The sequence below is a fragment of the Habropoda laboriosa genome, unplaced genomic scaffold (assembly GCF_001263275.1).
Source record: "Habropoda laboriosa isolate 0110345459 unplaced genomic scaffold, ASM126327v1 scaffold589, whole genome shotgun sequence".
In the NCBI taxonomy this organism is placed as follows: domain Eukaryota; kingdom Metazoa; phylum Arthropoda; class Insecta; order Hymenoptera; family Apidae; genus Habropoda; species Habropoda laboriosa.
The window spans coordinates 2,644-30,231 of NW_017100726.1; the positions used below are offsets into that span (position 1 = coordinate 2,644).

A 27,588-nucleotide genomic window follows, 5' to 3' on the forward strand; every position below is an offset into this window, starting at 1 on the left:
TGTTTTGTAAGAAGTTACTTACATTTTCACGGAGCTAAAAAGGCTCTTTGTTCTCAAAAATAACCTTCTGGTGCAAGCGTGCCATAAATCCGGTCAACGAAGACCCCACGCGTTCCGTACCTGCGCGGCAGAACGTGCTCCCCCCGTTGAGAGGTACTACTGATCAAAATACATCGAACGAAAACCACTCCAACGCTTGTGGTCCATTGATCGGAATTATTGTCTTTATATCACTGGTCACCAACGCCTACGTTGAACCTTGGTCGGGAACGGGTGCCAGCTGTTTCACGTTGCGTTTATAAATACCCTTGCTGGTCCACACGGTGACTGCTCGGATGATCTCGTCTGCGCCCGGATGAATCTCCTCGACTCGCCCCAGATGCCAGAACAGTGGTGGGAGATTGTTCTCCTTGAGGACGACCACTGTTCCCTCCTTGATATCGTGTGAGCCCTTGGTCCATTTCTGCCGCACGTTCAGATGGTTGATGTACTCCTTGTACCATCTCGACCAGAAATCTCGTTTCACCTTCTGTATGTGCTGCCAATTTGATAAGCGATTGGCTGGTGTTTTCCTGAAATCAGTCTCGGGTACGCTCGTTAAGGAACCACCAATCAAAAAGTGACCCGGAGTCAGTGCGGTAGGATCGTTGGGATCTGAGGAGAGGGGGGATAGCGGACGGGAATTTAGGATTGCTTCGACTTCAATGACGAAGGTGTTGAATTGCTCGAACGTAAACAATTCTTCACCCACAACACGTTTCACATGGTGTTTGAAAGATTTCACGGCAGCCTCCCAAAGTCCTCCGAAATGAGGTGACAAGGCAGGCATGAAGTGCCACGTGACTTCCTTGTCCGTGAGGAATCTTCGGACCTTGTCGTCCTCCTGGAGCGCCTGGTATACCTCCGTCAACTCGTTATTCGCGGCAACGAAATTTGTGCCGTTGTCGGAATAAATGTTGTGGCAGAGTCCTCTTCGAGCCATGAAGCGTTTTAAGGCCGCGATGAAGGCCTCGGTGGTCATGTCGCTCACAACCTCTAGGTGTATCGCTTTCGTAGCGAGGCAAATAAATACGGCGACGTAGACCTTAACGCGCGCACGATTACGATTGCGCCGTTCCTTTACGTAGAATGGGCCGCAATAGTCGACTCCACTGTTGTGGAATGGTCGACTATCGGTGACGCGAGCTGCCGGTAAATTACCCATCACGTAGTCTACCGTAGGTGGATCCACTCGGAAGCATCTGACGCACTGTCGCACGATTTTGCGCGTTGCATTTTTCCCATCGATAGGCCAGTACGTTTGCCTAACGTCATTGAGGGTAGATGTTATGCCTGCGTGTTGATTATTCATGTGTGAGTCGCGAATAATCAACGTGGTCAGATGGTGGTTTCTTGGTAAAAGTACCGGATGCTTTTGAGCGTACGGCAGTGAGGAGTTTTGAAGGCGTCCTCCGACGCGTAGAATTCCCTTGCTGTCGAGAAACGGGTTGAGCGGACGAAGCTTGCTCTTTGAAGATAATGTGGTTCCCGATGTCAGATTGTGGATCTCCTGTTTAAATTCGATTGCCTGCACGATTTTAACGATGCGTACGGTGGCCTCCTGGATCTCTTGCACGGTGAGAGGTCCATTGGTGCGATGGTTTGGTCGGAAGCGCAAACAATAAGCTACGACTCGTTTTAGCTTTGTGGCCGAAGAGTACCGCGTTATGATGTCGTCCGTGTGTACTGTGGTGGTGGCGAGACATGTGATTTTCTTTCGCTCTGGCACGTCGGTTGTGATCGCGAACTTAGATGTTGGCCACTCCGATTCGACGGTTGAGAGCCACCTAGGTCCGCGTCGCCAGAGGTCGGTTTCGAGGAATTGTATGGGCGTCAGTCCTCGCGATAATAAGTCGGCCGGATTGTCATGTGATGTCACGTGTCGCCATGTCGTTACGTCCGTCTTCGTCTGTATGTCGGATACGCGGTTTGCTACGAAAGTTTTCAGTGTGTTCGGTGGTGTGTGGATCCAATTTAAAACTATGGTAGAATCGGTCCAGAATGTCGTATTGCGGATGTCGTGTGTGATGGCTCCTCGGACGGTGGCATATAACGATGCTAGGAGCACCGCACCGCATAATTCCAAACGTGCGAGGCTGATGGTTTTGAGTGGTGCGACGCGCGATTTCGCACAAAGAAGCTGCATCCTGATGTGGCCTGCTCTGTTTATCGTTCGTATGTATAAACACGCACCATACGCTCGCTCGCTCGCATCGCAGAAACCATGTATATCGATGTGATGGACCGCTCGTTGGGTTACGTTGCGTGGAAACTCGATGTGGTTCAGCAGTTGCAGTTGGTTGACGAAGGTGGTCCATTCTGTGTAGAGATTGGCTGGGAGCGATTCATCCCAGTCGATCTTCAGTTGCCATAGCCGTTGCATTATCATCTTTGCAGTGATAGTTACTGGGCCGAGGAGTCCCAACGGGTCAAAGATTTTGGCAATTGCTGACAGGATCGTTCGTTTCGTAATCTTCTGGCTGCTTGGCGGCTCGACCGTGTAGAGAACCCTGTCCTTCAGCGCGTCCCATGATATACCGAGCGTCTTCATGGTGGTCGGGTCGCCTAGGATCTTCGGGTGGATCTGCTCGTGGTCCAGTCCTGCGAGAAGCTGTGGTTCGTTCGAGGCCCATTGACGGATGTTCAATCCTCCTCGTTCGAACAGGTTGTGGATTTCGCTTCGCAGTTTTCTCGCCTCCTTGATCGTGTCAGCTCCGGTGAGCAAATCGTCGACGTAGAGATCCCGTTTCACAATCGTCGAAGCGTTCGGGAATTGTTCTCTTTCGTCGTCCGCGAGCTGATATACGCATCTTATGGCGAGATATGGAGCTGCTGTCAAACCAAACGTGACGGTGTTCAGCTCGTATGTAGACACGTTGTTTTTCTCGTCTCTCCATAAGATGCGCTGGAAGGCTCGATCCTCCGGTCGCACGAGGAATTGCCGATACATTTTCTCTATGTCGCCGGTCAAGACATAGACGTGCATCCTAAATCGCAGGAGCAGTGAAAGTAGGTCGCTCTGTATCGTGGGCCCGGTTAACAACGCGTCATTAAGCGATAATCCGCTGCTCGATTTAGCGGAGCCGTCGAAAACCACGCGGACCTTTGTCGTCGCGCTCGTGTTTTTAAAGACCGCGTGGTGAGGCAGGTAGAAACCCGGTGCGTCGATTTCTTTTACCTGTCTCATGTGCCCTAGCTCGAGGTATTCCTTAATGACCGCGGTGTACTCGTTGCGCAACGCGGCATTGTTATTTAGTTTCCGTTCCAATGAGAAGAAGCGCGTCAGGGCGCGAGATCGTGATTCCCCGAGGTGATTTTTCTTCTCATTGAACGGCAGTGCAACGGTGTAGCGTCCGATGTCGTTGCGTTGCACGTGCTTCCCGAAATGTTCTTCGCATTCGCGCTCTTCAGTAGTAAGATTACTGTTAAGATTACGAGTGCTCTATCCTAGAGCCATTGATCTCATTACACTTAAGCCAAATTCATCCTTTGTACGTTTTTGGTTTGTTGTACCTGTTGTATATATTGTTTTATTTATCGGCACAATAAACGTATGTTACAAAAAAAGAAGTGGTCAGTATCCCCGCCAAACAAGAGTATACCCCCCCTCCTCTCTCCTCTCCCTCTTCCACACCATTCCCCCCGCGTTTTGCGACCGTTAAATGTCCACCTTGAATATTGCCGTTATTTGTAATAATATGAAAAAATGTTATATATATATATAAAACTTGCACGGTATAGATGGGGGCATATTGTGATACAAACATTTTTTGCGTGGGTGGAGATGTAGAGGAGATTTCAAGGTCATCTCTATTTTTTTTAAATAGAATGCTATGTTGTTTTTATCGCGACGTGATAGCCGGTGTTGAGTCGTCATGCAAAGTCAAATGTGGGGTAGTAAAATAAACTTTCTTACATTACAGGAGATGTTCGACTGTTTGCGTCAATGCAAAGTTGCAATCTTCGTATCGCTGCATCACGTGCATGTCTCATCGTCTCTGAACTTATTCCAGGACATACTGTATTTCATATATCTTCACTTTTATGTAAATGAATGGTCTTATAACACTGTTTATGTTGTGGCAATACATCACGTGTAGCTAGAAATGTAAACATCCCGGCAGTTCGTAATATTAATATGAAATATCGGTAGTCGGTCTCAGTTGATTGCTAAATCATGTAGTAGTGTGATCATCAAAATGAAGTTTTCTTTTGAAGAGCAAGTGGATATGAACCTCATTTATAGAGAAATGCGACAAAATTCGATAAGAGCTCAAGCTTTGTATGCTGAACGATAGCCAAATCGTACACATCCTTCGCACAGAACATTTCAAAGATTTGTAGTAGCAAAAACCACACATAAGAACAGACGACGACGAGAGAAACATAACCGTGTCCTTCTTCTTTCGCCAAGTCTACTGTTTACCAAATGGTCATCGCTCGCGTGTCAACCACCTCAGGCTAATGAACTCACTAGTCTAATGCCACAAACACCAAGGCTCCTTGTCTCTCTCCTCGCCGTCGTCGACCGGCTATATAACAATAGGCAGCCGGCGTCGAGCACCAGACAGAGAGAAAAAGAGTCCTAGCACGAGCGAGAACACTTCCAACTCATTTATTGTATCTTAATTATTAACGAATAAAATTGTTGAAGCTGTATCCAACAACAATTATTACCACAGATTGTACAAAATATTGAAAGAAATCGGAAATTTAGGTACACGTAAGAGCAGTTGTGGTAAAAGAGCAACTGATGAAAGAAATGAAGTTAGTGTTTTTGCAATTGCAGCTCATAACTCGCAGAGTAGTTCACGACAGACTAAACGTGAGTCGGCTATCAGTAGGAGTGTCCTACGAATGCGTGCACGGCATAAATTTCATCCATACCATATTACTCTCCATCAAAACTTACACGGTACGGAATTTATGAATCGTGTCGCATTTTGTCAGCGGGCTCTACATAAAATACAAATGAATGAAACTATAGTTTCTTCAATACTGTTCACCGATGAAGCTACGTTTACTAACCATGGAAATCTCAATTTGCATAATATGCATTACTAGAGTATCGATAATCTACGCTGGTTATGACAAGTTGAGCATCAACGATAATGATCAGTTAACGTGTGGTGTGGAATAGTCGGAATAATCGGACCGCATTTTATCGATGGAAATCTTACTGGCTGTTTCGACTGGTCCGGGTTCGTTGGATCACTGTCGTCGTATCTTGGATGCACGTCGCGTTCCGATAGAATGACTCGACGTACACTCGCGATACTATTACCCGCCAAATTAATCTTGGATAATTGATTATATATCTGTTCTACTCGAACGTAGTAGAACGTTTGGTCAAGCGCAAATGACGAAGTCTCGATTTCGATTGACTCTAATGATAGGCTCTGATGTTTCTCCTCGAACGCTGGAGATGTGTGTATGTATGTACCCGAAAGCTCGTGTCGATCTCCAGATTTTTCGTGGTCTGCAGTGACTCCCCCGTGGGGACGTGGAATCTTCGCTGTCCTTCGATGACGCGTCGGAAATTCCCGCCAGGTCAACCCTCTGCCGTTATACGCACATGTAGATTGACCCTTCAGGAACACCTGGTTTATGTCACGTCTTCGGCTATTGAGAACGCAGAAAAGTAGGAATTCTAAAGCCATTGTTTTGTAAGAAGTTACTTACATTTTCACGGAGCTAAAAAGGCTCTTTGTTCTCAAAAATAACCTTCTGGTGCAAGCGTGCCATAAATCCGGTCAACGAAGACCCCACGCGTTCCGTACCTGCGCGGCAGAACGTGCTCCCCCCGTTGAGAGGTACTACTGATCAAAATACATCGAACGAAAACCACTCCAACGCTTGTGGTCCATTGATCGGAATTATTGTCTTTATATCACTGGTCACCAACGCCTACGTTGAACCTTGGTCGGGAACGGGTGCCAGCTGTTTCACGTTGCGTTTATAAATACCCTTGCTGGTCCACACGGTGACTGCTCGGATGATCTCGTCTGCGCCCGGATGAATCTCCTCGACTCGCCCCAGATGCCAGAACAGTGGTGGGAGATTGTTCTCCTTGAGGACGACCACTGTTCCCTCCTTGATATCGTGTGAGCCCTTGGTCCATTTCTGCCGCACGTTCAGATGGTTGATGTACTCCTTGCACTATCTCGACCAAAAATCTCGCTTCACCTTCTGTATCTCCTGCCAATTTGATAATCGATTGGCTGGTGTTTTGCTGAAATTAGTCTCGGGTACGCTCGTCAAAGAACCACAAATCAAAAAGTGACCCGGAGTCAATGCGGAAGGATCGTTAGGATCTGAGGAGAGGTGAGTTAACGGACGGAAATTGAGGATTGCCTCGACTTCAATAACAAACGTGTTGAGTTCTTCACCGACAACGCGTTTCACGTGGTGTTTGAACGACTTTACGGCAGCCTCCCCAAGTCCTCCGAAATGAGGTGACAAGGCAGGCATGAAGTGCCACGTGATTTCCTTGTCTGTAAGGAATCTTCGTACCTTGTCGTCCTGCTAGAGTGTCTGGTGTACCTCCGTCAGGTCGTTGTTCGCGCCAACGAAATTCGTGCCGTTGTTGGAGTAGATGTTGCGGCATAGTCCTCGTCGAGCCATAAAGCGTTTTAAAGCCGCGATGAAGGCCTCTATGGTCATGTCGTTTACAACCTCGAGATGAACCACTTTCGTAGCGAGGCAGATGAATACGGCGACATAGATCTTGACGCGTGCGCGATTTCAGTTGCGTCGTTCTTTTACGTGGAATCGGTCTAGAATACTGCATTGCGGATGTGTGTGATGGCTCCTCGGACGGTGGCATATAACGATGCCAGGAACACAGCACCGCATAATTCTAACCGTGCGAGGCTGATAGTTTTAAGCGGTGCGACGCGCGATTTCGCATAGAGAAGCTGCGTTTTGATGTGGCCTGCTTTATTTCTTGTTCGGATGTACAAACACGCTCCATATGCTCGCTTGCTTGCACCGCAGAAGCCGTGTATGTCAATGTGGCAGACCGCTCGTTGTGTTACATTTCGTCTGAACTCGATGTTGTTCAATATTGTAGTTGCTTGACGAAGGTGCTCTATTCGGTGTGGAGAGTGGCTGGGAGCTATTCATCCCAGTCAATCATGTTGCATGATCATTTTCGCCGTGATGGTTACTTGTCCGAGTAGTCCCAACGGGTCGAAGATTTTGGTAATTGCTGACAAGATTGTTCGTTTGGTGATCGTCTGGCTGCTTGGCGGCTCAACCGTATATAAAATCCTGTCCTTTCGCGCGTCCCATAATATGCTGAGCGTCTTCATAGTTGTCGGGTCGCCTAGGATGTTCGGGTGGATCTGCTCGTGGTCCAGTCCTCCTCGTTCGAACAGGCTGAGAATTTCTATACGTAATTTTCTCGCCTCCTTGATGGTGTTAGCTCCAGTTAGTAGATCGTCGACGTATAGATCCCGCTTCACGGTCGTTGAAACGTCCGGGAATTGGTCTTTCTCGTCGTCCGCGAACTGGAGTACGCATCGTATGGCGAGATATGGAGCCACGGTTAAACAGAACGTGACGGTGTTCAGTTCGTACGTAGCCACGTTGTTTTTCTCGTCTCTCCATAAGATGCGCTGGAAAGCCCGATCTTCCGGTCGCACGAGGAATTGTCGGTACATTTTCTCTATATCTCCGATCATGACGTACACGTGCATCCTGAATCGCAGAAATAACGAAAATAGGTCGCTCTGTATTGTGGGCCCGGCTAACAACGTGTCATTAAGAGATAATCCGCTGCTCGATTTAACGGAGCCGTCGAAAACGTCTTGTCCCCAACTAAAACCGATATATTGCGCGTGCAGTCGTTCTGTCTTTTCCTTAATTTTAAAAAACTCTTGAAGAGAGTCTTGATATTTCTCCACGTAATTCCCGAACATCGTGATTTGCGCTTTGAAGGATCGCCGTTTATCCTTCAATTCTTTAATACGTTGTTCCGTTGCCATTTTGTCGGAAGTGGGAAAATTGTATATGATACGGGTAGGAAGTGATTTCGCGTGGTCACCAAATGACTGATATGATCTCGTAACGGGCCTAACTTGACTGATGACCTGGTCGCTGGAGTTGCCGTTGGCTGGAACGGTTGCCGTGAACGCGTTCCTGGTCTGCTTCATGTGTCCTCGTGTGTTCCGCTCTGTGATGGCGATTCCGGATTCCACGGAGGCGTCAGCGTTGCTCGTCTGTAGGTCGTGGATGGTCCGCTTCATGTGTCCTCGTGTGTTTCGCTCTGTGATGGCGATTCCGGATTCCACGGAGGCGTCAGCGTTGCTCGTCTGTAGGTCGTGGATCCGGCTCGAAGGACCAAATGTTTCGACTGATCCGGGTTCGTTGAATCACTGTCGTCGTATCTTCGATACACGTCGCGTTCCGATAGAATGACTCGACGTACACTCGCGATAATATTACCCGACAAATTAATCTTGGATAATTGATTATATATCTGTTCTACTCGAACGTAGTAGAACGTTTGGTCGAGCGCGAATGATGAAGTCTCAATTTCGAATGACTCTAATGATAGGCTCTGATGTTTCTCCTCGAACGCTGGAGATGTATGTATGTACTCGAAAGCTCGTAAGTAACTCGTTCGAAGGCTCCAGTGAATCTGTTCGAAAGCTCGTGTCGATCTCCCGATTTTTCGTGGAGTTCGCAGTGTCTCCCCCGCCAAGTGCAAGAAGGCACGCTGATTGGTTTTTCACGAAAGTACAAATTACCAATCAACGTGCCCCTTGAGTGTCACCCACCCTTCCATTGCGCCCTTTTCCTTGGAAGGAGTGGGGCGATACCTGCGGGTACGTGGAATCTTCGCTGTCCTTCGATGACGCGTCGGAACTTCCCGCCAGGTCAACTCTCCGCCGTTATACGGACGTGTGGATTGACTCTTCAGGAACATCTGGTTTATGTCACGTCTTCGCTTGCGCCCTTTTCCTTGGAAGGAGTGGGGCGATACCTGCGGGTACGTGGAATCTTCGCTGTTCTTCGATGACACGTCGGAACTTCCCGCCAGGTCAACCCTCCGCCGTTATACGGACGTGTGGATTGACTCTTCAGGAACATCTGGTTTATGTCACGTCTTCGGCTATTGAGGACGCAGAAAAGTAGAAATTCTAAAGCCATTGTTTTGTAAGAAGTTACTTATATTTTCGCGGAGCTACGAAGCGTCTTTGTAAACCTATACAGGTAAACCCGGTCAACGAAGACCCCACGTGTTCCGTACCTGCGCGACGGAACACTGGCGAACGATATGAACACTTTATACGAAGTACATTGGTGACTTTATTAGAAAATGTACCACTATACGTTCACCAAATGATGTGTTACAGCACGACGGATGTCCAGCACATTATGCTCGGAGAGTAAGAGATGCACTTAACGAACTTTACCCAAATCGATGGATAGAACGTGGAGGATTAGTTTCTTGGCCAGCTCGCTCTCCAGACTTGACTCCATTAGATTTTTTCTCCGCGGAGCATTTAAAAATGTTGTTTATCAAGAAGTACCCACTACACCAGAAAATATGAACCAACGGATAATTGCAGCATGTACTAGAATAAGTTCAGAGACGATGAGACATGCACTCTCAACACCGGCTATCACGTCGCGATAAAAACAACATAGCATTCTAATTAAAAAAATAGAGATGACCTTGAAATCTCCTCTATACCTTGTTACGTACGCAGACTAGCCGACACGGCGGCGCCGAGACATCCACCTAGAGCTCACCCCCTTCAGATAAAGTAAACGAACGCGTTTCGTTCTCATGGGAAAATTAGGGCCCCCACCACCCAAAAAATACAAATTTTGGAGTATATAAGGGAAAGATTTTCGGGGCTCAGGGGCAGTCACAGTTCAGAGTTACCCTGAACGTTAAAGTAGCACAGAATCTGTATAGTCATCGTTCGACACGAACAAGATCGGGCTCAATTCCCTTTCGAGCAACCCAGTATAATACTAAATTCGTAAGTGTCAACTAGACATACTGGTCTAGGATGTCCCCGCGTACTCACCGTGTAAAGTCGAGAAGGAAGATTCATGCTCAGCCAAGAATCAACCATTGTATAATTCATATTTAAACCACTGTAAACTTATTGTAAACTCCTTGATTATTATTAGAATATAGTTACTATAGAATTGCTCAGCCTATATTCAATTAACCATCTCCTCGTAACATTAGTAACGAAATAGTTAAACTCACAAAGGATATATCTTTACCGCTCGAGGTATATCCGACATTACGATACGTACTATCCTCACAACCACCAAACCTTTTCCATCCTTCGGAGAACGGCGTAGTAACCACATGCGCCGAAGGTTGCAATCCTTTCGGATTTATTGTCAACAACGTATCACCCTCATACGATAAACGTTCTGACTGGTCCACCAACCCCTTGTCGTCAACGTATACGTTGAAACTCCAAACCTTACCATCCTTAGGAGAACGGCGTAGTAACCACATACGCCGAAGGTTCCAATCCTGTCGGATTTGTTGTCAACAACGTATCACCCTCATACGGTGAACGTTTTGACCGATCCACAAACCCAAACCAATATTACGCTCCGTGTGAGGACACAACAAGCGTAACTCGTAACAACCTCCACCCACGCAAAAAATGTTTGTATCACAATATGCCCCCTCTATACCGTGCAAGTTTTATATGTAACATTCTTTCATATTATTACAAATAACGGCAACATTCAAGGTGGACACAGTTATTGCCCCACCCTGCATTATGCGATTAGCGCGGTAAAATAATAAGGCTCGATACACGCTAGCGGTCCGCTCCCGTTCCGGTCAAATATTCTTCTATGGTTTAGAACGTACAGCAACTATCTTTGGAAAGAATATTTCGTTGGAACGAGTCCGGACCGGGCCGAGACTGAACGCATACTGTGAACGCGTTTCTCGATTTACCACCGGTTACTCCATTCCAATTCCGATTTTGATGAAACTGTAATATGTTGTAGTCTATCCTTTTTTCATTCGCATCACAAAAGATGGAACTTTCTAAGAATATTTTTAATTTTGTTGTACTCGCTCCTTTTCAATATGAAAATGGTAAATAAATTTTTACTTTGCAAAAACGACTATAAGAATGTACATAACACTTTATGATTTATTGTTCAGTCTAGGTTTAAGTATATTTTCATGCAAGTTTAATATGTAACTAAATATGCGTATCGTAGTTTAAGAATTACATATATACACATATAAACACACACTCCCAAACAACTTCAACATCATGGACCACATCAACTCTTTATCATTGAACGTAACCGTTCAAGAGGGGTGGCATGTTGAGCGTTTGTACCGACTTAGCCTGCGACCGCTCGACCGTTATAAAACCATTAAACAGCGTGGCACGCAGATTTCCAAGTTCTTGAGACCACCGGATACGCAACCCTTGGACATGAGGCAACCACTTGGAGGACAACGCCAAATTCCTCGGACATAGCCCACCCCCATCAACACTCCTCCGCTAGATTTCTAACTCCCCCACCACCAAAATTGCGACCAATAGCACAACACACACACACCCACTTACAGAAAATAGAAATTAACCAATCACAACACAAAAAATTCGATGTATAGACAAGATAGAACAGGAACGCCAGAACTCGTTCAGCTTTCGAAGCGCACACAATACATACACTTAGAACTCATACAGCCTTCGAATTGCATACATCACATAAAAAACTCAATCGTCTTTCGCACAAGTCAAATACTTAACACATTCGACTTTAGTGGAACTCTCCGGACATTAATTTATCGGGAGAGCGCGATGCGAAAATATATTGTAATATTTCGTGCCGCAACAATAACCGTCTTCTAATCAAATTGCATGACGCGCTACGAGTCACTCGCGCCACGACCCCCCGTAGCCTCAGGTAGTGGGCTTGCAGAAGGGCTTGACCCACCCTGATTGGTCTAGCTTTCCTAAACAGTATAAAGAAAGGCTTTTTTGCCATAGAAAATCAGTCCTTTCGGGAAATCCGAACAAGACTACTCAAGGTTACATCGAGCAGACGTCTCCTTCGCGGGTTATAGACGACACTCATTGTCTTTTCAAAAGTTAGTACGGAACAGAACGAAGACTCCAGGACCAGGTTTCCTGTTCTGTTTCTACCTTCGCCATCTATACCTATCCTCCTCCTGGAGGCAGCTTACATCGAGCAGACGTCAGAAAGTTAGTACGGAACAGAACGAAGACTCTAGGACCAGGTTTCCTGTTCTGTTTCTACCTTCGCCATCTATACCTATCCTCCTCCTGGAGGCAGACGCTCCTACGCGGGTCATAGCGACACTTCCAGGTTGAATCAAATTCTCCAAATACCCCCAAAGAGAAAACAGACGTCTCCTACGCGGGTCATAGACGACAATTTCTCTTCCCTTTCTACCATCTCACTCTTTCTCTCTTACCCCCTATTCTCCTTGGGAAATCTGGCCGAGTCAAGGTGTGAAACCGTTGACAGTAGCCGCATCCGCGACCTCTCGCCGAAAACCGACAGAGTGGCGCCTTATCTTGCACATTTTCTGCGATTTGTACCGCGAATCCACTAATTAAATAAAAGTGATTACCATCAACCACTCCACAACACAATATTATAATAGTAAACTCTTTTCTGCATTATTTCTCCAAGTTCCCGTGAACTACCTGGGTCCTGTATCCCGAGTAAATTCCTCGAGTGGTTTGACTCAAAAAGAGGGACAACGATCGGTTTCGTGACGATCATACCGCGATCTGTAACATGGTCAATTGGTTGAGGTGGAAGTTGAATATGTAAAAAAAACTATTGGTGGCCAAAGGTGCGTTAGTAACATCCAGGGTTGCGAGAACTGAAAGAAGGGGCAAAAGCCTAGGTTGTTCCAAAAATGAGATGTCATTTCGTGTATACGACGCAACAATTTTTGAATTTGAAACAGCCAAGAAAGTTTGTATGGCTTTCGAAAATAATTGTGTCAGTGAACGTATAACGCAAAATACATCACCCTATATGCGAAACTTTTTTTCAGTCAGATACTAGGACAAATACAAGATACGAAAATCTAACGCAAGTGGTTTGATATAACTGTTAGACATGTTCGCAATTCACAATTAATAAGTCCCTATTGCATCGTTATTATGTAATAATTATATAAAGTGTTACTTGTCATTCGGATCAGCTCTAATAACATGTTGAAAAGCCTTGATAGCCTGCATGCCATCTCCTTGGTCCAGATATTGCAAACCGAGTTGTAACCATGCCCACTTAGGACCACTGTCTTGTATAGTTAATGATTGCAATAATTCTATATTCGCATCCTGCAAATAACATTGTACACAACAATATTTCATTGAAAAGCTAGTCAAATATTAATATTGCATCCATTTACGTGTTTATGAATCTTATGACAGAAGAGAAACAGATCAGTACTTACTTGATTTTTTAGAAGTCTATATGCAGTACTCAAGCCAACACCAGCTTCTTCAGAGTTTGGATTAATTTGTAGTGCAGTTTGATAACACCTTCTGGAACGTTCTACATCATTACCATATTCGCGATAATAATGTCCCAAATAAACTAGACACTTCCAATTATGACGATCGATTTTTACTCCATTCAGAAAAGCCATTAAACTATAATTATATTCAGTCATTTCCCAATAAATTATACCAAGAAGTAACCATGCTTCAGATGTTTCTAAAGATGCATCAAGAGCATTTAAAGCTTCGTTAAATTGTTTATTTTGTTTTAAGTATAACGCTCTCAGAATGTTAGCTTGAATTTTGGTTTCTGGTTTTAATTCCAAATTGTCTAGCGTAATGTATATATTTGGTTTATCTAACAATACGCTAAGGCGCGCATGTAGTACCTCTAGTTGCGTGGAAGGCTGCATCTCCAAGTGCTAATTACAAATAAAACAATTATATAAATATGAGCCATTCTATGTTAAAACGCAGGAAAATTGCGACTGTAGTCAATGATTTGTTCAAACTCACATCGTTTGTTGATTGTCTGGAGAAACTACACTGTGCAAAATTTTAACTTTGTATTTCGAATGGTTTCCGTGTTGCATATTTCACCGATATAAAATTGCCCCTCATTACTTAATTCTTTCTTTACAAAACATAAGTTTTAGGAATATGAAGCTATGTGTGTTACATTGTAAAAACAATGGAACTTACAGGTTGCGTTCCGCGGTAAATACCTACAGTGCATTTCCACTTTATTTTTTTTTTTATGTATTTGAATTATATTACATATGTATATTATAAGTTTTAGGAATGTGAAGCTATGTGTGTTACAATGTAAAAACAATGGAACTTACAGGTTGCGTTCCGCGGTAAATACCTACAGTGCATTTCCACTTTATTTTTTTTTTATGTATTTGAATTATATTACATATGTATATTTCGGTTTAATAATAAAAACACAAATCATAGGAGCGTATCAAACTAAATATTTATCTTAGATTTGTACAAGGTGTGAACGTGTGCATAAAATGCTTTTTCTTCAGTGTTCTTAAAATCACTTCATCTTTTTGAAAAGTATATTTTATAGCGAAAAGTTCATGGAATCATGCGCTATTTTCTTCGTGTTATCGCGTTGTATACTGGCGTGCTAGTCTCCTGTTCTATCTTATTACGTGTTGTTGAAGTTGTTGAATGAATCAAAACTATGTGTGGTTGATGTGTACCTATTGGCGATTGAAACCGGAATTGATCTTACCGAAAACGGCATTTTCTGAGCAGGATGATGGTTGGTGATACGTACATACATTTTTGGAATGATTATTATTCGCCAATCAGTTGACGTGGAGATGGAATGAGGAAAACTATTTGTCGCTGGGGCGTGTGCTAGCATTACCCAAAGGACGAATAAATTTGAATGAATCGACGAGAAGGAGTAAAGACTTGAGTTTTTCTCAAAAAAGGTATATGAATATGCCTCGTTGTCGAGATGATGGTTCTGTACAAGGGGTGATTGGTTTATGATATGCCTATGCGAGTTTCGGAACGACCAAATGTGCCTAATGAATTTTACAGCGATAATCCGCCAGACCGAGATTTTCTCACGCTTAATGATTGTGACTCAACAGATACATTCATTATTAGTAAATGAAACTTTGTATGTATACTTGGAAAGAGCATTTGTTCAGCTTCAAAATGAGTGCAAGAACAAAACATTACCTTTAAATATAGGTACTTGAAATATTGATACAAACACGGTGACATGTGACTCACTTCGTTTCATTTTTTAACATTTAAACATTAAATAAACGGGAGACCATTTAAGATAGGAAGCTAAAGTTTTATACAGTGTAACTTCCCGAGACTATCAATAAATAATGTGATTTCGAAAAAATCATTAACTACTACCGCAATTTTCTGGTGCTTTGATGTGGAATTTCTCATGTTCGAATGAAAAATCAGTAGATAAGTAAAACAAAAATTAATTTATCGTATATTATTCGTCTAGAGTAATTCCAAAGCTTTTATTCTATTACAATGCATCAAAATCTCACAGATCATTCACGTCCCTTTATTATAATCCAGAGACATTAACTAACAATCTTATTGAATTTGGGGCAAGACGGGGTAGGGAGGTAAGACAGGACAACGTCATCTAGAATAAATAATAGAATATTACAGCATGCACATGCACCCTGATGAAAGACGTTCGTCCAAAAAGAATAGTATTGAATTCTGCGGGTGTTACCAATTATGAAGAGATTTTTAAATTTTCCAATGACGATCGAATTCTACAGAAAGTTTGCAGTAGTGTCAACTTGTTTGTGTGTGTGTGTTTTTTGACCAAAAGCGGTAAGTTAATTCACCTTATTGATTACTTTCTCATAAATTAACAGTTTTTATTAAGAATTCTTTCAGGTTATTTTACAGAAAACATGTAAGATATGATCTACCTACTGCAGCAAGACCGGATAAACGAGTGTAGCAAAGTTTACTTTAGAGTTTATTACTTATGCTTACTTCAGGAAACACATTAAACACCGCTCAGTTATTATTTTAAGATACACTAGTAGCGACCCTCCAACGCTCTGCCACCAGAGGGGCGGACTAACCGCAAGTTCTCGCTAGTCCTCATAAAGGCTCCTACTTGTGTGTATATAACTTCTGACCTGAGTCCTTCCAGTCCCTCCCCAAAACAGCAGGAACAGTGTCAAAGCCACCAACGATCAAACTAGCGTACAAATTCAACCGAAAATCCCAATGCACATAATAAAAGCAATAAAAGAGAAACGCAAAGCGGACAAAGAATGGAAGAAACATTGAACACCGATACTAAAAAGGCTACTCAACAAACACAATAGACAAATCCAGAATACTAATTAAAAAATGGAGTAGAATGAATGAAAGAAGTGAATAAACGAATGCTTGGAAAAATGAAAATCCAAATCATGTAAAAAGTCTACGAACAGTGTTGGCTCCCACAATATAGCAAATAACTCTTTATTTGCAACACAGTTTGTTATGTAACAGTAATGCAATGTAACTGAGTTCATAAATGTTAAATGTGTGCGAGTCCAATGTAATTCAGTGTAATCGTTCGTACCAGAGTTCAGATTTCTATGTTTCACTAATGTGTTCTTACAACAATGTCCTTTTGTCTATCACCGTCCAGTCATTTTATATGGTTTTTGTCCGTCCATTTGGGTCCCTTGACGGGGGTGCGATTTGGGTGGGAGGCCAAACTCCCAATCAAGTTAGGGCCTTGGTCGACGCCCGACGCCAACCGCTCACCCTTAACACGTTCCGTGCCGCGTGGGTCGCATACACCCCACTCTGGTCTTTCCGTTCAGGCCATCTGATATTTCGGCCTTTTCCTTCCGCTAACTTAAACTATGCAACTACGGCGATAATTTGTTAAAACAAAAATTTTTCCTTTGCTCTATAGCATATCTTAAACGTTACCTTTTTCTCGATAACAATGATTTTTGCAATCTTATAAATATTGGAAGACATATAGGGCGAAAAGCAAAACTGTTAGTCTCGACAATGTAGGACGCATACGACCCACGTGGCGTGAACGGAAAATCACCGAAAATCGGTCCGGCACGGAACGTGTTAAAGAAGGGGTGTTCTGGGTGAGGTACGCGTCACCTGAACTTCTGGGACAAACCCAGGGTAACGGTACCGCTCGCTCGCTCGCATGTGCCTCAGCTCGCGTGGGTTTATGATACGTCAATTACTATTGAGATGCACGAAGAAAACTCGAAATTCTCCGCTTTTATGAGAGGTTTGGAGCCCTCCTGACAATAAGGAATAACTAACGAACGAAAACATTAAACGCGTATTCAAACCTTAATCTCAAAAATAGCAGAGTCGCGTCCGTATCGTAAACCTGGTCTAAACTTAAGTATCCTTAACAAACAGTAAGACTGGTACATGAATAAAGGAGATTTGAAAAAAAAAAAAAGAGTTTACTACTAATTCTTTTCTTGACATCTTCTTTAGTTTTAGTTCTATTAAGGACACTTTAACATAAAGTTTATGACACGGGCGAAAAAGTCCGCTGTTCTTAAGATCGAATATTACCATGAAGCATGTTATTAATTTTACAACGAAGCAATTCAAGAGAAAAAGGACACGAACGCTAAAAATACTAAAAAAGGAGAAAGGACTGCTAGAAAAACATGAACTTCGAAGTATTAAACAAAAAAAATAAATAAATTAAGCAACATCCTTATCAAGAGAATCTTGTTTTTATATTTTTTCTATTTTTGTTTACCTCTACATATCCATACAGGCACCCGAATCGTGCAACGTATGAATAATGGCACATAATTCATTTTATCCCTGATTACCTCATCTTGACCCCATACAAGAAAGATTAGTGTTTAAGGAACAAAGGTTTATTTGAGTTTTTAATGCCCGTGATCTCAAATCTGTTGCTCAAATTTAAAGATGAACGTATGTTAATTCTAGAAACGTTTTAATACATGTCACACGCTTCTCCTTAGCGTTCCCGTCTTACCCCGCATTTCCCTATACAGGGTGGCTCAGCTAAATGGGACCACCTAAATGAAAAAACTTCTCAGGAAAAAGTTAACTATTTCAGGGGGCACGTGTGATCATGGAAACAGTTTTTTCTCAATGTTATTTTGCTACGAGATTTCAAAGTCATCGTTATTTTTTTAAATGGAACCCTATATTTTTTCCGAAATCCCTGTGGAGAGTGAAAAAACAAATTCAACAACCTCAATAACCATACCATCCCCTTCGTTCAATTTCGAAATATTTGCGTTCGAAGATAATTAAAATTTCCTAAAGATTTACTCAAGAACATCGAGTCATACGTTCGTATTCGAAGGTGAACATTACATGATGGTTTCCAACCACATTATTCGACGTGTACAAGGACCGTGTTAAACAGGAGGTTTAGAGGATGTTGGATCGGACGACGAGGAACTGTGGAGTGGCCAGCTCGTTTTCCTGACCTTACCCGACTAGATTTTCATCTGTCGGGTAAACTAAAAAGTATGGTTTATCGTGAGAAACCAACAAGATAATATGAAGGAGAGAATTGCTGTTGCATGAGCATCCATAACATCGCAGGAAATAGAAGAAACGTATGAAGAATTGATCAAAAGATTCTAAGATTCTATACATTAACATCACTTACATATATTTTTACACTACTCAAACGTACATATCGTAAATTTCAGTTAAAGCATAAATTCATTACACTAAATACTAGTTACTAAAGCTTGAATATCGAATATCGTTTAAACGCCGCGCCGTCATTAAAAAGCTATCTACACCCAAAAGAACGTATCATTAGTTTCAGCATTTCAAGTTATAACACTTTGCAAAAGTTTATTATTATTGGTGCATCACTTGAAGTTTTCTCCTAGTGAATAGCGGACAGTAAAAAGAAATGGACAAAATATTAATTTAAAATTTTGAATGGAAAAGCATTCCTGAAGTATAACCCTGCTGTTGGAGATCTAGCTTTCTAAAACAAATTAAAGATTGAAGTTCTAATAAAAATCAAACGTCAAACTTTAATGTTGACAATTGTCATACACTCTTCTATGCACAGAAAGTAAATATACATCTGTTCCCGAGTTAGTAATTGAACCAATACCGTACCTAATATACTACCGTACCTAAAGATTGTCATAGCTTTCTAAAAGATGACGGTTTAAAGGTTCTCAACAAGAAATTATGACTAAATCATTTGTACCGTAAGGAGAAATTTTCAACAGAAAATATTTATGCCCGTTTCTATGAAATATTTAATTTGTCCAATGACCCCTTAACTACTGTATTGTGGAAGGAGAGAAAGAGAGGGCCGCATTGGCTGCGTGTGTGTGTGAGTTGTGGGAGTTTGGTATGAAACAGTGAGTGAGAGAGTTGGTGTGAATGGGCTGAAAAGGAAGAAGGAATGGAAGACGATTGTGCGTGGCGTGTTTGTTATGTTTAGACAACATGGGTTGTCAAGCCGATCGCGGCGTGTGTGATCGTGTGTGTGTGGATGCGTGCGCGGAGAAAAGGAGGAAGAGTGTGAGGTGTGTGAGGAAGAGAGAACGAATCGGAGCGGCGGCGAGAAAAAAGAGAAGGCATATAGGTGAACAGCACCGGCGTCGCGAGCGGGTTACTTTGATTATAATAAACGCAAAAGTATTTAACAAAATCCCACAGTATCTTCTATAAAGCAGCGAATTAAAACCATTGACTAATTAATAAAATCTTACATAAAAAATTATGTGTAAAAACCACCACAGCGGGATTCTACACCTTTAGATCGGTAGACATTTGTAAGAAAAAAGTACAGTAATTATACATAACAGAGCAAACCTCACCGATTTCAATGATTATCAAATATGTTGTCAGGATCAACATTATGAGAAATTTCATGTATACAGGATAGAGCAGATAAAGCGTTACAAGCTGTTTCCTCCGGAGCCATTGTAGATATCAACTTGAAATTTTCAGGAGTTAAATGGTGTAGAGGGGCTAACATCTTCGAGTGTAGAATATTGTAGGGGTGAGTTTCTTAAGAGTAGAAAGGACCTCCATTCTTTTAAAAATGGGATGGCATATTAATTTTTCTACATTCAGAAATATGTTATCATACATAACAACTTCTATCTAAGGCATTTTATTTTATTCTGCATAGTTAAGGAGTTGTAGCGGAAAATACGGAGAGCTTCATATATGTACAATAGGTGTCGAAAGATATTAAAAAATTATTTTATTAAGTGGCTTAAATTATGTTGTTGGACTTCTTAACTTTTAATACCAATGAATAAACTTTGATTTTTTTTTTTATGGTGCTACATAGAGAAAATGTGGTGGCAACGGCACCTACTACGAAAGGGGATATGAAAAGAAGAATTTAAACCGCATGTAAATCCTTTTCCATCTCAACAGACATTATCATGTTATGAATAAAAAAATATAGGCTTCCATTTAAAAAAATTAACTTGACCTTGAAATCTCCCCCACTACTTTACCAAAATATTTATACCAAATAATGTCCCCCTTTATATCAAACAACTTTTGTTAAAACATTTTTTCGATAACTTCAACCCCTTATTAGATATTCCACTGTTCTCACTTAAACGTAACGCCCTGTATAATGATAAAGAGCATGAAAAATAGACAAAGTGTAAACAAACAAAAACTTTTTGCATTAAAAAAATGACTTCTGAGTAAAATGGGGAAAAGAATTGTTTATATGATTAACCGTTTCATAGATAAAAATTCATTTATGTGATAAAACTGCGTTAACTCTAGCGAAAATTAGCATCTTTTTTTAACAGAAACTTCTTAACTATTGAGTTTCATGAGTATATTTGCATGGCAGTTTTTGATTAGAATCATTCTCCAAATCAATCGGTAAATTCTTGTTCAATCATGTAACAAGACTGTATGTTAATATTAAGTATTCTGCAAAATGTATATTTATATCCCCAATTATTTTATAATCATTCAGGAATCTCTTGCAGTAAAACGCCAAAAGTTAGTATTTCTCAAGAAAATGAAGGAACTTTTATAATTTTGGCAAAATTTTAAGTATTTATTATGAAAGTTATAAATATTTTAATATGTAACGGACAGCAATACTAAATCATAATTCAAAAATAATAACTCATAATGATAAAACTAAGCAAATAGTAAAAAAAAAGGTAAATAACTGCATTACACACACATTAACTAAATGCATTAAAATTTCTAACAATTAGAAACGAGAATACATTCAAAAATATTACATTTTATTAAATAACGTTTTTATAGAAAACTATTCAAGCACATGGTAAAATATTTTAGCGGTGAATACGTGGGTCCATGAATACCATAAACTAGTCAGGCATACTATACAGTAAGTACACTACGTTCCCACCACCTCTTTCACCACAAAGTTTGCCTGTATAAGGTATAAAGAAACGTTGTGTCGTGGCTTTCACAGATGATTCAACATTCTCTGATCGGTGAAAATATGTTAAAAAAATCTTTCCACAAAATTGACTCTGACTTTGAAATTGAAGGTCAAAGGGTGTTAATGCCCGTGGTTGTGGCGATGAACTTTCGAGCCTTGTAGATGTTTGCACGATGTTGTGCCGTCTAGATACTGGTTCGAAGGACCACCCAATATGATTGGGACTTGTAAAAACTGATCTATGGTATCGCGTGATGTGAGCTGGTTGTTCCTTGGTTCTCCTTGTTCGTGGTGGTTGAACGACTACTCGACGACTCAACTCTCCGACGTCGCGTCTCGGACGTCCATGAGAGGGATTTTCGTTGGGACACGCTGATTGGTTAATGGTTAACGATTGCATTTACCAATCAGCGTGTCTAATATCGTCTTTGTCGCGCTTCCAGTGCGCCCTTAGCGCGCTGTCACCTTGGAAGGGTGGGAGACGGTCGCGAGGGGTAGACGGAAAGTCCCAAAAATCTGGAATTTCCTCCAGGTGACTCATCGGCAAGCGGACCGTTACATACAGATGTGCCGTTCGAAAATTCGTGGTTTATGGTATGTTTGTAGGCTATTGAGCGCGAGGGACACAAATTACTAAAAATCATTCCTCCAGGTGACTCATCGGCAAGCGGACCGTTACATACAGATGTGCCGTTCGAAAATTCGTGGTTTATGGTATGTTCGTAGGCTATTGAGCGCGAGGGACACAAATTACTAAAAATCTAGCCAAGCAATTCTAGTGACCCTCGCAGGAGGCAATGAGACCCATGCAAGCAATAAACGAAAATCCTGAACTCAAAAATAACCGTTCCCGGTCGATCGTGCACCTTAACTCAAAAATAACCGTTCTCGGTCGATCGTGCCATAAACCGTGTCTACAGAAAACCTAACAAAGGGTCTAGCAGGATAAGATCCGCTAGCGAAATATCCACCAAATGCTTCGTGCAATTGATGAGACATTCGGAAATTATTCTTTAGCACGTGAAATATACGGACAGAGTAGCTTACACGCACCGGAAGGCTTCCAAGAGAAGTTCTTGATCGACGGGATTTCCAACGATTAGACGAAAGCTTTGCAGATGGATAATTGGTATTGAATTCGATTAGTGGTTATCGAGAAGCAGGTCGATCCTATGTGCATTAACGTAGACCAGAGCAAGTTGGTGCACTTGCACGTTTCCATCCATCGAAGGGTCTACGTAATATTGCTCGTTATGTAAGCATCTCGCATACGGCAGAGCGCCGAATAATTCGAGAATGATGTCTCTGGCCCTATCGAATTCAACGGGTTCAGGCACTCAAAGATAATGTTGCTAGAAGGAATTATTGTCACTAGAAATTGCAACAAAATCGATCTTTCCTGGAAAATGTGTTTTTTTTACAGATGACAGCAGTTTTTCCAGTCAGTTTAAAAAAACTAAGAAATCCTTACGCTACAATCCAGAAATTTAAGCAAGAATGTTTCTCAGTTAATGTGTGGATAGACATTACGGGAAACAGAATTATTGGTTCCATTTATTTACCAAATCCTTTAACACGTGCAAATTATCTTCGCTTTCTGCGTTCGCACTTGCCCAACGAACTGCGATGAATACCGCGTGAGAAACGTCGTTAGATTTATTTTATGCTTCATAGTACACCATCACATGTGTGGGAGTGGAAGTGAGAGCGAGGGTGAAGGAGAGAAAGAGAGGACCGCATTGGCTGCGCGTGTGATCCGCGAAGCTAGCGCGATGGTTTCATGGGCAACCGGCTGATCGCTCGGTTTGCCAATACGTCACTAGGTCAGTGGTCGAAGCGCGTCGCGTGTGTATGTGTGTGTATGTGCGTGGACAAACGAAGCTGGACATTTGAGGAACGATCAACAAGGAGTTGGAAACGGTCGTGGTGAAAACGGGCGAGGCGGAAAAAAACAGGAAGGAAGGGGAGAGCGGTGAGACATGCGAGCGGTGGGATCTGGAGTGTAGCATAAGAATAATTAATCTCTCTTAATAAATGATATAAAAGTTTTTCGTTGGGCGCTGACTCAACACCGCCATTCAATACCCATACTACACATGTTAGTAGGCCAGTTCGAGAATTTTTAAATAACATGTTTGCGTCATGCTGGAAAGGTCCAAGCCTTGTACCATATTTATGGCCTCCACGATCACCAGATATAAATCCATTTGACTTTTTTCTTTGGGATGCAGTAAAAGAATTTATGTATACATTATGTATACAGCAAATAAGAAATGTGGAAAAACTGGAAAATATGCTAGACCTTCATTGATGGATTCGCAGCAATGTAGGAGTCAGGCTACAAGTGTGGTTATAAAATAATGGTGGTCATATTGAGCTGGTGCACAAGCTCGATTATCACGAAATATTAATGTAGCGGCCAACTACAGGCCACACTTGGCGCACAGATGACCAGCGCGGTTTATGACGGGCGCGCTAGCAAAAACTATTTTTGAGGAACCCGTTTTTAGCTGTTTAACTTTTCTTAAATATTACAAAGCATGTTTTTCGTAGAAACTTTCACCGACGGTCTCAATAGTAAATTGCCCCGCCATAAAACTAAGATTTCCGAAAGGTTCGCCGTACAGGGCCACGAGGCCGAACATGTACATATCACAGGTACCGAACCTAGAGGAAATTCCGCTGAGTTGCCAAGTCTCCGACGGCGAACTCGCCCCCCCACTAGAAAGCCTCGCTGTCCTGGAAAAAGCGCGCCAAGGGCGCAAGGGGCAAGCGTAGGCTAAGTAACGAAATTCCTGATTGGTTAACCCGATGCATCGGTATTAACCAATTAGGAAAAGTAGTGAAGAGTGGAACAAGAAAAAGCTGGGGAGGCAGTTAGTCATTCTCTGACCTCTCGAGCCAGCAGGTAAAAATAAAAGACTTCACAGAGTAATTGTGTGGGTGTATTTTACCCCGACCACGTTCCTTACATGTCCGTCGGAGACCTACATGTGTGTAACGGAATATTGTATTTCAATGCAAGTATTTAGATAACGTTTTGTGTTAAAATCCTACATTAATAAACGTGGTTCTGTTCTTTGATTAAGAACAAGGAATATAAGATGAAAATTTTTCAAAATGTAAAAGGTAACACTGACTACGATTGTTTACGTCTAATACATAGCATTAAAGTTTAAAGTGTGGAGCTATTATGCAGAAGATTCATCTGACTGACGATAAAACTTCAATGTCGATTTCTTACGAAACGGTTGCTTTGGGATATGCGATCCCTTTAAGATTTTGGTTTGCTTTATAAGTAGAATAGGATATGATTAAAAAAAAAATTTTACCTTCAATTACCAGGTCAAGGTCAATTTTGCGGAAAATATTTTTTAACCTATTTTAACCGATCACAGAATGTAGAATCATTTGTGAAAACCCAGACACAATATATCTTTACATCCTGTACAGGGTAGAACGTACCTATATCCGGTCTAGACTCTAGAGCAGGGCCGCTCAGGCAGACGTTTAACGAGCAAGACCGCTCGCTGTTGCTTGCAAGCATTGCTACGAGCAAAGCTAAGAACAAAAAAAAATGAATGTAGTGAGGAACAACGGTAGTGGTGGAAGTGTAGGATCGTTGGTACGTTCATGAGGTGTTTCGTGCCACGGGTTACTTTTTTCAGTACGTACGATCACTACAGCTTTTTTCAGGCTGGGTGATCACTATTATCATGCATTCATATAGCGTTCCACCACAGAATCGTCGCACTTTACATACATAGAGCAACTTTGAAATCGACTCAGCTCTAGAGAGAACTTTTTAAACATGCAGTATTAAATTATTACGCGTTTGGACATGCTTAATCTGTGAGAGTGTTGTTCGTCTGAACTATGCCATACAAGGTGCCGTGTAGGACAAAGTAATAGAGAAAAAAAATTGTTTTCACTTGAAATTATAATATATTACATGCATATACGAAGTAGTTTCTTACGTGTTCACACATTTGGAATGCAGTTTCCCATTTTTGTCTGTTATCACTCCGACTCAATGATTCAATTAATATTAATTTTACTTTATGTAACAATCCATCTTTTATTTCATGTTTCTCAATTTCCAATGCTTTTTTAGCAGCACTTTCTGCATCTTCCCAACAGTGAAGTCTCATACTTATTTCGCTCAACAACATCCAGCCATATAAAAAGAACGGTTTTAATTGAAGTGTATCTTTTAATATTTTTCGTGCTGCAATCAAATTGTCTGACTTCCTTAAGTACATTGCTTTAGCAACTGCAGCAATTTCAGAGTTTGCATTCAACTTAAAGAGAGATTCATAAAATTGTGTTATATCAATATCAATATCTTCACTCAACATGTTCTGTTCATAGTAAATACGACATATATATTCTGTAAATAAAATAGATATGATTAGAAGAATGAAACCATTATTAAACTTGTTACAAAATTTACTTTTTCAAGCCCCTGATTTTAGCCTAGTTCCGTCAATTTACTACAGAATACGCAATTATATTAAAATTACATGCGTATAGTTTATTAAAATTAAAATTAATATGAAAAAATATATACATATACATATAATTTTATACAGCGTAACCACACATGTATACATAACAAAGATAAAAAATATTAACTATATCTAATTGTTCAGGCAACAAATTCTTATAAATGTGATTTCGTGCTGTTCCAGGTCATCTGAAGTTCAGCGTGTAGCGACCGGCTACAGTACCCGGAGAAAAAGCATTTGGCGTGCAGACGACCAGCACGGTTTGTGACGCGCGTTCTTGAAAAGCTATTTTCGAGGAAACCGTTTTAGTTTATTTCATTTCTAGAAATCCGACAATGCATGTCCGCGTAGAAACTTCCTTCGACGGCCTCAATGGTAAATTGCCGCGTCATAAACCAAGGGTTTCCGAAAGGTCCGCCGTACGAGGCCCAGAGGCCACGACCGGACACGTTACGAGTACCTGACCTGGAGGAAATCCCGTTGTGCTGCCAAATCTCCAATGTGGAATACACCCCCTCGCCAAGTCGCACCGCGGTTCCGGAAAAAGCGCGCCAAGGGCGCAAGGGATACGCAGCGATTTGTAAGAAAATTACCTGATTGGCTAACACCGATGCGACGGGTTAGCCAATCAGGAAAACTAACAAAGCGACGAAAATTAGTTGGAAAAAGGCGAGGCGACAGGAGGACAGTCTAGTCGCGTTGGCGATTAACAAAAATGGCCGAGAACGTTTTCACGTGAGACAACAAGTGAACGCGGACGAGACGTGCAAAGTCGGCGACAAACCGTCGTTCCGTTGTTTCAAATGTAGGAAAATCGGGCATAGAGCGTCTGAATGAAGGCAGGTGCGCGGAAACGACCGACAATGCCCGAAGGCGAGCCGACATACAAGCCTCTACGCGGAAGCGTTGCATATCGATACATCTCGCGATAAAAAATGGTGTCCCGATAGCGGGTGCACTTCGCATTTGTGCAACGACGCGAATAGATTTGAAACGATTAAGAAAACGGATCATTCGTCACTAAACTTGGCGAGTACATAATGCGTCGACCGCAGTTAGCGGAAAAGGTACCGTAGAGATAGTCACGCGAGTAAAAGGTACGATAAGAAATATAAACCTCGAGGAAACGTTGTACATTCCCGATCTTCGTTCAAACCTTCTGTCGATGGGGAAGATAATCGACCGCGATCTTGACATTCTTTTCAACAAATACGGTATCGGCGGACTGTATTACGTACAAGACGAAAAGACTGACGAATGCAGAGCAACTTCGACACCGGTCGATGACGCGGAACCGCGTAACGATCTCGAAACATGGCATAGGCGCTTAGGTTACACAAACGTTGACGACATTCGTAAGGCAAAAAATCGACAAATGATTAGGGGTTTGGAAAAATATAAATTGTCCGGGAACATAACATGCGAAATTTGCGCGCAAGGTAAAATGACGAGACCTCCTTTTTCGAAGAAATCCGACAGAAAAACCATGCCGTTGGAAATCATCCATTCCGATATTTGACGGCCGGTGGCGTACAGAATCGAACGGGGGATCGCTTTACTTCGTTACCTTCACCGCGACGCATCTAGATGGTGCGAGGTGCGATTCTTACGGCGG

General features: G+C 42.0%; 3 protein-coding genes across 3 annotated transcripts in view; all 3 read right to left on the bottom strand.

Moving 5' to 3' along the window:
- Nucleotides 1–247: 247 nt before the first annotated feature.
- On the bottom strand, nt 248–3,226 carry LOC108577105. Its single transcript, XM_017940206.1, has one exon. It carries the CDS (start codon nt 3,224–3,226, stop codon nt 248–250), a length of 2,979 nt encoding a protein of 992 aa, XP_017795695.1.
- A 3,943-nt stretch (nt 3,227–7,169) lies between these two features.
- Nucleotides 7,170–8,288, bottom strand: LOC108577106. The gene has a single exon (XM_017940207.1). The coding sequence runs from the start codon at nt 8,286–8,288 to the stop codon at nt 7,170–7,172; it is 1,119 nt and encodes a 372-aa protein (XP_017795696.1).
- A 4,932-nt stretch (nt 8,289–13,220) lies between these two features.
- LOC108577107 (tetratricopeptide repeat protein 37-like) overlaps nt 13,221–27,588 on the bottom strand; it is a 23,962-nt gene continuing 9,594 nt past the window's right edge. Inside the window, exons 3-5 of the mRNA XM_017940208.1 lie at nt 25,443–25,855; nt 13,496–13,963; nt 13,221–13,379 (exon numbers count right to left, since the gene is read on the bottom strand). Of these exons, the coding sequence (XP_017795697.1) occupies nt 13,221–13,379; nt 13,496–13,963; nt 25,443–25,855 (1,040 nt within the window). The remainder of the gene's footprint in view (nt 13,380–13,495; nt 13,964–25,442; nt 25,856–27,588) is intronic.